The sequence below is a fragment of the Gallus gallus genome, chromosome 1 (assembly GCF_016699485.2).
Source record: "Gallus gallus isolate bGalGal1 chromosome 1, bGalGal1.mat.broiler.GRCg7b, whole genome shotgun sequence".
Lineage (NCBI taxonomy): Eukaryota > Metazoa > Chordata > Aves > Galliformes > Phasianidae > Gallus > Gallus gallus.
The window spans coordinates 587,862-599,943 of record NC_052532.1 but is presented as its reverse complement, the minus strand read 5'-3'; the positions used below and the strand labels follow the sequence as shown (position 1 = coordinate 599,943).

At 49.3% G+C, this 12,082-nt stretch overlaps 1 protein-coding gene across 1 annotated transcript in view; it reads right to left on the bottom strand.

Annotated features, from left to right (window-relative positions):
- The window catches only part of SHANK3 (SH3 and multiple ankyrin repeat domains 3), a 282,770-nt gene that overhangs the window by 248,730 nt on the left and 21,958 nt on the right, over positions 1-12,082 (bottom strand). The window contains 1 exon segment of the mRNA XM_025152878.3: positions 1,158-1,361. Within this exon segment, the coding sequence (XP_025008646.2) occupies positions 1,158-1,361 (204 nt within the window).

Genomic DNA, 12,082 nt, shown 5'->3' with positions numbered 1-12,082 from the left:
GTTATAATAACAGCATTCACGCTTGTAGTTGTAAGAGTTCATGCAGCTTAAGTGTGTAATGCTTCCTAAGTAGGCTCTGAGGGTAAATTATAGCACAGGATCCCTGAACCAGAGGTCTGCCTGCAGGTAACCAAAGTTCCATACAGCTGATGGAGAGTCAATGGAGCCCATAAACTGCTCCTGGTCACCCTATGATACATACGGCCCCCTCAGCCCCAGACCAAAATCTGTACTGAATGTCAGTACAGAGGAATTCCATTCATTTCTGTGCCAGTTAATTTTCTGGAAAGGAATATAATATAGAATGAAACCTAGTGCTCATTACGTGAATGAGGTGTGTACAGGAATGGTCACTGCTGTCAAAGCACAGCGTTCCCTTCCAGTCTCTACAGTAATTGTGAATTAAATTTAAAGAAAAAACCCTCACCCAGAGGGTGGTGACGCACTGAACAGGTTGCCCAAGGAGGCTGTGGATGCCCCATCCCCACAGGCATCCAAGGCCAGGCTGGATGTGGCTCTGGGCAGCCTGGTCTGCTGGTTGGCAACCCTGCACATAGCAGGGGGTTGGAACGAGATGAGCATCGTGGTCCTTTGCAACCCAGGCCATTCTACGGTTCTATGATTCTATGAAATTAAATGTAAAACTAAAGTAAAGAATATCATACTCAACCCCTTCAGCTACATTTCCAAAGACCTTCCTGTGCTTTTCCCTCTGTACCTACAGCTTTCCCTCCCTAACTCCAATTCCCCACGGCAGTTATCTGCCAGTATAAGAAGGAGATGTGACCAGTGGGCTCAGGAGGCAGAATCAGACCCTCAGGGCCACGGCCAACGTCACAAAGCTCCACCAGGCAGAGCCACGAGCAGCTAAAACTGGAGCTCAGAGGCGTTTGCCTGAGCTTTCTCTCGTTGGATTCTCTGTGAGTAAACACACACCCACAGAAATCTCTGCACCTCGTCCTGATGTGTAATGGGGGGAAATAGGGGTGGGTGAGAGGGGGCTTAATTTCTGTGCTGCTTTTAGAGACTATAGAGGAAGGGATGGGATGATTCCTACATACTTGTGCACACATATATGTGTGTATATATATGTATAGATGTACGTAGATGCACACATATATACAGTTATAAATATATATATTAAAAAAGACAGCTACCTCCAGGTAGGGGACGGGAGTGTCGGGATTCAGGGGGTACTCCCGCAGCAGGCGCTCCTCGTCCAGGAACTTCCCTGCTCTGCCATTGAAGGCCGGCTGGAAGAGCCCGTAGTTGAGCACATCCTTCAGGCTGTGGTTGAGGGTGCACAGAATGCGTTGCTTGGAGGCCCACACGGGAACGTCCGGATTCAACCGCAGACACTTCTGTGGAGAGACAGAGGGCAATGAGAGCTGCCGTGCATTGCAGGGATGCAGAGAGAGCAGGAGGACGAGAGGGGAACGCTGCTGCCTTTGCAGTGTCAGATGGTAAAAGAGGGGGAGGAAGAGGCAGGGAATCAAATGTTTAAAATCAGAGGCATGCTGGCACACCGGAGGTCAGCGCACATCAGCAGGTCCCCAGCAGCGGTCTCAGCTTCCCCTCCCAGTTCCCATTGTCTGCATTTTGGCCCTTGACTTCTTGTTATGATTACTTTGGTTTTCCTCCTTCTTTGCTCTTGGACTCGGTGATCTCAGAGGTCTTTTCCAACCTTCGTGACTCTATGATCACTCCCAAAACAGGAGAACGGAGACGCATACAGTGTCCAAGGGGTAGGTCCAGCAAAGAGTCACATAACTGTAGTTTTGTTCATGGAGGCTTTGAAGAGTTGATGCCTGACCACAGACACTTGCTTGGCTTCCCAAGCAGGAACACAGCCCAATCATCACCCCTCCACACACACAGCAGCTCTTCCAATGGGCTCTGACAGACCTGCAGTGCCGGAGCTTCCACCACCACACCATACACTCCAGACCAGGGGATTGGCACTCACCCCAGGCATCAGAGGTAACTGCACGTCCTCACTCCTTCCGTCAGCCTCGTCTCACCATAACTCATTACCACCATGCCCACTAAACCACTTGGGGACACGGTCAGTGAGCACGGTGGGGATGGGTTGGGGTTGGACTTGGTGACCTTAGAAGTCTTTTCCAACCTTAATTATTCCACAATTCTATGATTTCCAGCTCCAGAACCCTGGGGCTTGCTCAGGTCTTAGCAGCATCTCTATGGTTTTGTGAATTAAACAGGCACCACTCTGAAAAATTAAACAGCTTTGCCTAGAGAAAAGCAAACAGTCCTGCTGAGGCACAGGGTGGGAGGCAGCAGAGAGTCAGTGCTGTGCTGCATAGTGTCCAGAAGTCACTGTGCAACACAGGCGGCAGTCACTGAGCTGAAGTTACAGCTCATTTTTCTCAGGCAAGGATAACTCACACTTGGCAGCACGCATTTGTCCTGCAAGCAGAGGTCAGTTATCTATTTCACCGCTGACCGCATCAGCGTGTTGGTGTGCTTATCAACTATTGCTTGCCCTACAGCAGGTGCTAATGAGTAGGCGGCTGCTTGCTGGTGTGAGACATCAGGAGCCCAAAACCCGAAAGATGCCAAAGAGAAGCAGAATATGCATCATTCTTTTGGGAACTCTACATAAAAACACACCATCTATACCTTCCTACTTCGCCTCCAGGACTCTTCCTCACTGTCAGATGATGCCTTTCAGTACGAAACTGTATGACTAATAGAAAAAAAAAAATTACAGACGTGCCCATGTGGACAAGAACAAGCCTTGGTTGAAGGAACATCCCGGCACAAAGATCACTGAATCTTATCCTGAACTTTTTACTGCAGAGACATATCCCAGAGAGTATTCACATTCCATATGTAGGAGAGAAAACAGCTTCCATCCTGTAACATGTTTTGTTAACCAGTGTCAGAAACTGGAAAAAAGGAAACACCTGCTTTGGTGTTAGGTCAAAACGCTGCAGTCCTTTGTGGCCATAATCCCACTACTTCAGTGTATCTTAAAGCTCTGTGTCTCGAAATGCCACCAAACATATTAAACTGAATTAAACCCATCAGAATTCCTGCAACTGAACACGCTTTTTGCACTCCATGATGCAGCACAGCCATTCCAGGAGCAATCCAATAGACGACACTAATCCCACCAGTCTCTGCTGGCAAGCTGCAGAGATCTCTCTGTGTAGCATCAGCTCTGAAGTCTGCATGGACCCGCAGCAGACTGCTGCTCTGTGCTCACTTTGCTAGGGCAGACGCTGCAGCAAGGGTTCCTCTGACCTGTTGCATGGAGACACACCAGTTCTCACCATCACAGTGGGGACAGCCCTGGCAGCTTCCACAGCAGAACCTGGCTGACCTCGGCAGAGCAGGAAGGATTCAGTTGCCCAAACACAGGCGTTCAGCTGGGCACCGACCCAGCCCCATCAGGACAAGAACACCAAGCTTGGACACAAGGGCAGCTCTGCAGCCCCATGCTGCTCTCCTTCAGGATGCTGAGCAGGAGGGATCAGGGTGAAACCACAGGGCACCACAGAGTCCACCCTGTTCTGAGGACATGGGCTGCAGGCAGCTGCAGTGAGCCACTCACTTTAGTTTGCTGTACAATTATAAGTGCTGATCATAACAATCAAAGCCTTTGGAACAAGTCCTGAAAGAAAACAATGCAGTTCCTCAATTTTTAGACAGCGTGGATTACTCCTTCCTGAAGGAAGAAAGAGCTCATTGCTCCAGCTTCAATCCTCTGCAGTGCACAGTATGACAGACAAGATCTATTCAGGAGCCACCCCGCAATAACGACAATAAAGAACAACCCCTTAACAGCAAAGAAGACAAATTTTTTTCATCAAAGTGCACAAAAATGAGAGAGAATTGAAAGGAAATTAAAAGCAGCAGCTGAAAAGGTGATGTGCTTGCAGGCAGCAGGTAGCATATTCCATAATATCACATCAGAAGCTCTGAGCAAATGTATGGCAAAAATGGAAAAACGGCTCCAAAGAGGCCCCCAGAGGAAGACAGAGCAGCCAAAAAACAACAGAGCAAAGGAATCTATAGAAAGTGAAAGAGTTCCTTTAGAAAATGGGAGTTGCCATTTTGAGACCAGAGCAGAGCACAACTCTGACAACTGCATGCAAAATGACAACGGTGACAAAGCCATGAAACCTCAGGGGTGCAGAGGGAGCAGGGAGCTGATGGAACGCGGGTGAGGCTGCGGTGTGGCTCATCCCAGGGTGGGGCTCTCCTACTTCTCAAGTGTTTTCAGCATGGCTGCTTGCTGCCATAAGCCAGACTGCCCAAAGCAATGCAGCGCCCCTTCAGCCCTGCGACTGAGCAGGAAAATGGTACACAAAGGTGAGGGTATGCTGCAGGTTTCTGACATGGGGTTCTTCAGCAGGGCCACGCGTGCCCATGCGGGGGCCTAAGCCAGAGCAATGGAGGCTGTTACACTGAAATTGGCAGCACACCCAGATCCTCTGCATCACGCGCGGGCCCGTCCACCCTATCTGTTCAGGAAAAAACAGAAACAGGAAAGGTAAAGCTGACAAAGGTGACAGGAGCAGAGAGCGGCCCACAGTGCCTGGTGCAGAGCCTGGGCCAGGAGTGAGGCCTGGACCAGAAGCAGGGCCTGGTGTGGGGCCCGGGCTGGGAGTGGGGCCTGGGCCATACCAGGGCCCCAGTACCAGGTACAGTACAAGCCCAGGGGACCTCCTCGTCCTCTCCTTCACAATAGATTGGGAGTGGGGCCTTGTGCAGGGCCTGGGCTAGGAGTTGGGCCTGGGCTAGGAGTTGGGCCTTGGCTGGCTGTGGGGCCTGGACCAGAAGCAGGGCCTAGGCTGGGAGTGAGGCCTAGTCTGGGAGCAGGGCCTAGGCTGGGAGCAGGGTCTGAACCACACTATGGGAATGATATAGAACACGCCCAGGGGACCTCCTTGCCTCTCTTTAACAGGCTGTGCTTGATTTTCCCAATTGTACATTTATTTTCTCTGTTCTTGTCAAAGCCTGCCATGGATTCATCTGGCGTCAGTGCAGCACCACACATGTGGCTCCCCCTGGCCCGTTCCACCGAGATGGGGGGAGAGAAGCCGGGGGAGGGGGAGAAACTCAAAGTAGAACTCATGGGTTGAGATAAAAAAATATTTACTGAGACATAAAATGGAAAAGGAAAATAATAGTAATGATGATAATATATTTATTTACAGAACAAGTGCTGCACGACGCAGCTGCTCCCCATCTGCCAAACAATGCCCAGCCTGTCCCTGAGCTGTGTCCCCCCGGACAACTCCCTACAGCTTTATATTTTTTTCACACAATACCATATTGCATAGGACATTCCTGTGCCCAGTTTGAGTCAGCAGCACTGGTTCTGCTCCACGCAGCTCCTTGTTACCCCTCAGTCCCTCACTGCAGCGCAGCACAGGGAGCTGAAATGTCTGTGGCTCTGTGCAGCACTGCTCAGCGACACCGAAACGACGACGTATTAGCAGTCGTCTTTTTCTCCCAAAGCTAAAACACAGCATAATATCAGACACTGTGAACAAAATTAAAAAACTTGGTTCCAGATGAAACCAAGACCAAAGCTTTTCCCTTCAGCAGCAGTTTCAGCTGTGGTGTCTTCCTGTGACCTGGGGCAGATTACAAATGCCCTGCAGGGTCCGGCTGGCAGCTGTTCTCCTGCAGGAACATGGAGAAGGAGCTTGCTCCCTGCAGAGCAACAGCCACCAGGAGAAGCTAGAACAAGTTTCCTGTGCACCAGGTCCTGGTGGTGGGCAGACTGGGACCAGCTTACAGAACAAGCTGTGTATACTGGCAAAACAATGAGAATTTTGGGGCTTAGATCACCTCCTGAGGAAAGCTCTGGCCCTGCCATCTGATGTGCTGGAACACCATGCTGGGAGAAGCTGCCCCCATCAAGAGGAAACAAGATAATGAGCAGGAGGGAGGCTCTTGGCTCCCAGCAGGAAAGCAGCCGTGCACAAACCCTTCTTGCAGAGTTACGTGCTGTAGATAAAGGATTTGGGCTTGCTAGGTTTTCCAGTGAAACAGTTGCTGCTTGTAAGACAGTCTGGGAGGGTGTTGTTGACTGCTGTGTCATCCTCCTGTATCCCTTGCCTAAGCCAGGAAACCATCCACAGTTAATCCTTTTTAAAAGACATGAGAGTCCAAGAGTTGTATTACAACTCCTAACAGTGACAGCCACCCCCATCCTAAAGATCCTCCATCACTGCTTTCAGTCTAGCAGCTACCTCTGATACAAACACAGCTTGAAATGAATGTTTGAGGAGATTCAGCACCTGATTAACTCCAAGTGAGTGGCTCTGGCAAGACAGAGCTGCAACAGCTTTCCCGTCAGCCACCTGCAAGGCAGAGGCTGCTGAAGAGCACAATTGCCATCCTGCTTCAACCAACTGCTGAACTCTTTGTTTAGAAAACACAGGGCAAAGGAAATATAAAAAGTTTGGGATCAGTTTGACTCAATCACAGGCTCGAATAAAGAGCTCAACGTGGATTAAAGAGGTGGTGATTTCCTTCAGAGACTTGGAACTGATTCCAGCATGTCACTGTACTATCACAACCACACCAAAAGAAAACAATCAACAACCACCATTTAATGTGTGAGCAGTTGGAAAATGAGGATCCGAGAAACTTTAGCTCAACTTAAGGCTGGCAAATGCCATGGAAAGTTAAGCTGCTTCTTCAGAAGGGTGCATAGGATCTTCTGTTCACTCAGCATCAACACAGAGAAACTGTAGTTTTGTAGAAAAGCCCTTATCATAAAATCATGGATGATGGAAAAGACTTCTAAGGGTTACAACCAAGTCCAACCCCAACCCATCCCCACTATGCCCACTAATTGCCTACTAACCCTGTCCCCAAGTGCTACGTCTAATAAACACATTCAGAAGAAGTAAAGAACTTCTCAGTATAAAAGAGTGAAAGAAATCAAGTTTGGCTGCAAAATGGGTGAAACCAATGAAAATAGCACACTGAAGTTGCCTTAGGAGCACATGGCCAAGATGTTCTTTGATTCAGCAAATGTACAGCCATGAAGGCCTGTCAGATCATCCAGTCTGAGCAATGCACCACTACCCTATGAGTGTCAACCATTAACTCCCATAATGAACTGAAATCCATCCCACTTGGGTCTTAGAAAAGAAAAAAAGAAAAAAGAAAAAAAGCCCAAACACATACACAATGGAAAACATGCTTCCTCCTTCAATAAGTTCACAAGCCAAATACTCATCCTTGATAAAAGGTATGTCTTCATTCTCATTTGATTCCCTTTGTTTGAACTTTCAATCATTCCTTCTCTGTGTGTTTTAATCTGTGATACTGAACAGCTGTTTAGTACTCAGCTCCTTGCTGTGCTCCAGCCTCCATTTAACAGTCACCTCTCAGTCTTGCTTAGGGTGAGCTGAAGAGATTGACGTTCATAAACTGTAATGCATTTTCTCCAGATCTCAAATCCTTTTTGTTGCTCTTTTCAGCATCCTCTTTAATTTTAAATATACTTTCTAAAGAGCAGAACTCAGAGCCAGAGGCGATATTCAGCATCTGTCTCCCAGCTGTCACATACAGCTAGAAAATACTGTCCTTGACTCACTGTCCGCTTGCTTCTATCTCCAGGCATTGCATTAGCAGTTTCTTTTAAACCACGTGGCCTTTTGGGTTCAGTTTGCTTTGACCACTCCACCTCACTCTGACAGCCAAACCCCATGTTCTTCCCAATTCACATCTTCTTGTTTTCTAGATCTGGAATTAGCTACCTGTAGAACTCTGCATGTGAATAAATTAGAACATTATTTATTTTGAAGAGCACAGCTCTGGCTCACTCCACGTTAGCATTAAAAAAAAAAAAAAAAAAAAAAAGAGTGGTGAGGTAGGGATGCAGCCTCTAGCAACACTAAAACAGCATTTGTTGAAACAGGAGCATGAGGGGAAAGGACTGCAGAAGGAGGCAGGGAGCACTGCCAAAGAAGCAGAAAGCACCACTGCACCATGGTACACCCACGTCCTTGAGCTGTGTGCAGCTCTAGCCATGCCAGAATGGGAAAGGTGGATAAGGGAGGGCAGGACAACCAACGGCCTGGAGTAGCATCCATGTGAAGCTCAACTAAATAGACAGGAGTCCCCAGTGTGGGAAAAGAACACTGAGATGGAATGCGACAAAACCAAAAGTGGCATGGCAAATAGCAACAGGTATTATTTCCTTGGGAATTGATGCAAACGCTGCAAGACAAGGAGGCAGATACGACATCTTCATTAGACACACTCATGCTGATCTGCTCAATGGCATGCCGCGGGGTTCTGGCAATCGACTCCAAATTGGTCTCCCAGGTACCACCACTCGCGTAGTCATAACCACAAATCAGCATTGCATGCATGGTGGGTTGTTTGGCTTACCCCAGTCAGGGCACCCTACCCAGATCTGACTTTAATTGCAACACTATCTCTTAGTTTACAGTTTAACACCACTCTTTTCTTCCAAGTTACAACTTCCCTTATTTCACATTAACCTACCACAGTTCTGCCTCCAGGTCTCAACAACTAGGCTAATTTTGTGGGTGGATCCTGTTTCTTCATACTTAGGACTCCAGGGCATTTGCACATCCACCTTGTTAGTTACAACTGCAGTGGTTCTGTTAACTTGCACTAACTTCAACTCCCCAGCAGTAAAGTCTTTTAAAACAAAACTCAGGAGGATGGACAGAGTTTTTCTGCCATTGTCATTGGCCATTCTGAACCCTGAATGGGTATTTCTGTACAACCCTGCACAGGTTCACCCAAGTAGCCCCACAGCAGGGAGTCAGACTGACACCAGTGGAGGGCTCTGGGGAAAGCTGGTCCTGCTCTCAGCAGGGGAGACTGGCTAAAGGCTGCACAGCATTGGCCAAGCACCTCCAAGGACAGAGACCTCTTGATTTCTCAAGGCCTCAGACCACTTCCCTGTGATGAAGGAAGTCTCTGGCCATAGCTTTGTCCTCTTGTTCCATCATGTCACTCCCAAAGGAGCCCACCTCCATTGCCTCTCCCCACCCTGTTAGGCAGTTGCAGATGGCAGTACAGTCTTCCTTCTGTCTTCTCCTCCCTGGTCTGAGCAAACCCTACTCTCAGCCTTTCCTCCTGTCTCCTGAACCTCAGCTCCAACTATCCCAGGAACTCTGTGGAACCTTCTGTGCTATGCTAATGTCTGCCCTGGGCTGGTGAGCCCAATTTGACCCCACTGTCTGTATGGGTCTCAACAGTGCTGAGTGGTGGAAGCCATCCCCACCCTTGCCTGCTGGCTACCACCAGCCATTGCTGCCGAGGGTGCGCTCAGCCTTTATTGCCAAAGGCGCTGCCAGCACTGGGTCGGGGGTCTCTGGGGTCCCTCGGCCTTTTCTGCCAAGGAACCTGCTGTCCAGTCACCCATCCTGCCTTATCCCATTACATTCCACAGCACTGCTGCAGCCAATGGCAGGATTTGCCTCTGCCAGCCCTTGAGGCCGTTCCTGCAGCTGGTGGAGACCCCTCTGAGGAGCAGCCTGGCCCTCAGCCTGCTGACTGCTCCTAGACCGGCTGGTGCTGCTCTGGTAAAAGGATACCACGTGGTGTAAGCTCTCATACCCATTCCTGAGGAACAAGCTCCTAAGCAGCCACCAGATGGGCTTTGTATGGCCATTGGCTACCCTTTAAGCCTGGTGGTCCAGCCAGCTGTCCACCAACCTCGCCCTCCAACCATCCAAACCATCTCAGTCCTATTTTGCAATAAGGATGTTACAGGAGAACACTCTAAGGAGAACACACAGAAAACCTCCTCAAGTTCTATGTGGACATTTCCTGTGCTCTCCTCGTCAAGCATCACCCACCCCAATGGATAAAGCAGTTGGATTGGCTGGGCATGATTTACCCTCATCAAATCCATGCTAACTGTTCCCAGTCACCTCCTGACCTTCATGTGTCTGGATGAGGCTTCCATGAGGATTTGCTCCACCACCTTCCCTCCAACCAAAGGGATCTGGCCGTTAGTCAGCCTCACCACAGCTCCTTTTCCTCATCCTTGATGCAAGCACTAAGAGCACTCAAAACATACACTATGTTTTCCTGAAGGAGACCAACAAGGGGTTACCACATACACCCAGGCCTTGGGTCAACTGCTGCCTTAGGCTGGGGCAGTTCTCTGGGTGGATGCCCCTCTGTGCCCACCCTTTGCTTCAGCCCTCCAGCACATGTCCTCTTCAAACCACTATCATTCCGAGCAAAGCTACAAACTTTGAGGTACTTTCCTTCCTGCCAGACTCCTCTGAAGACAGGAATTCATCACTGAGTCATGCTTTTCCCGAGCCAATCTCTTTGCTAGGCACCTGGGGCATTGCAGCTCTTCTTGTGTCCCCAGGCAACTTGTAAAGACATTCCAGAGGTGTTTCCATCCAGCTCCTCTGAAGCCTTGATAAATCCTCTCAGTTATCTCTCTGACATCCATCCTCTTTTATTATAGAATGGAATCGGATTAAGGAGACATGACCTTCTGGAAATGCAATGGTTAAATCTTATCAGAAATTGTTTTCCAACTGTTTAATTGTCCTGGCTTTGGTTAACAGTACAGCTACTATACCACATATCACTTTGTTGGTCATTAACTTTCACATTGAAGACATCCTTAACGAAAGCTTTCGCGTCAACACCTCCTTCTTGCTAATCGCTTTTCCCTGCTTTAATAACTGTTTTGAGCGAAAAGAAAACACACGTTAGTGCTACCTACTCACCTACCCAAAATTCCTTCAATAATTACCCACTGCTTTGTTCTTGTAAATCAATTTGCTCCAGCACTCACCCGCTGATCCATTCTCTTGTGAAACCTCCCCAGAGCTTCATGCGGTTCCTCCACTTTGTTTCCCCGTCTCCGCTACCGACCCCTCTCCCGGCGCTGCCCAGAGCTGCAGAAGGACCTCCCCCCCTCTGGGGGTGCAGGTGGAGGTGTTGGGAGTTGGGCTGCCCCACTGGGGGTCCCGGGGACCCTCCCACCCCCCCTCAGGCTGAGCAAAGGGCTGCTCCCTCCGGTCCTCTCCGCAAGGCCGTGTCCCGGCACCAGGTGAGCAGGGACACGCAGTCACAGGCAGAGCCGGCGCTGGAAGAGCCACGCTCCTCTGCTCGGCAGCTTTTAATTAAAAAAGAGTAATGACAACATTGATAAATGTGTGAACCACTCCTCCGTTGATCGATTCCGGCAGTATCTGCCCCACGCGCTGCGCCTTGGCAGCATCCCAGCAGCAGCCCAATGCTTGGCGGTTCCCAGGCAACCACAGCCTCGAGGTTCGCACATGACAACTTCTACAACATCGCCGTGTTTTCAATAAGAATCCTGCCGCACCGAGCTGTCAAATCAGCTAAACTTAATAGCAAGTTAAATAGTATTAGGAGGGTCTATACTGACTGCTTTACTTCCGGACCTTACCCCGTTCAAACATTAGCATTTCTCTTCCATCAGCAATTGCGGGTTTTGCAGGCTGCTGCGTTTAAACACCGCGGATTCCTTTGGGTCCATAAGGAAATTTATATCACGCTTTCCACAGAAAAAGACCCTGAGGCAGCATGCAATTACTTCGGTCACAGTGGCACAGGAAGTGTGAGAAACTCTAAGCCAGCCCAGTAAAGAAAAAGGGGAGCACTGAGCATCGCCTCACAGCTGCAGTCTGGGGATGTGTGGTGCTGCAAAATGGTCCAACTGCAAGAGGGGCACTGCAGCTTCCTTGTGTCGGAGGGAGCCCTCCCAGCAAGAAAAAAACGACTGTGAAAAATCTCATCCATACGTTCATGCTGGCCTAATGCAACCTACAGCAAGGACATCAACTGACCAAACCTGAAATCCTAAGAAGAATGTGCAGAGCTATCATCAGCATCACTGATGAGCATCATTCAGCCAGGAGAAGAGTAGGCTGTGGGGTGAGCTCACTGAAGCCTTCCAGGACCTAAAGGGAGCCTACAAACAGGAGGGCAGTCAACTCTTTGAGAGGGGAGATAACAGCAGGACAAGGGGAAATGGTTTGAAGTTGAAAGAGGGCAGACTGAGGTTGGGTGTCGGGGAAGTTCTTTACTGTGAGAGTGGTGAGGTGCTGGA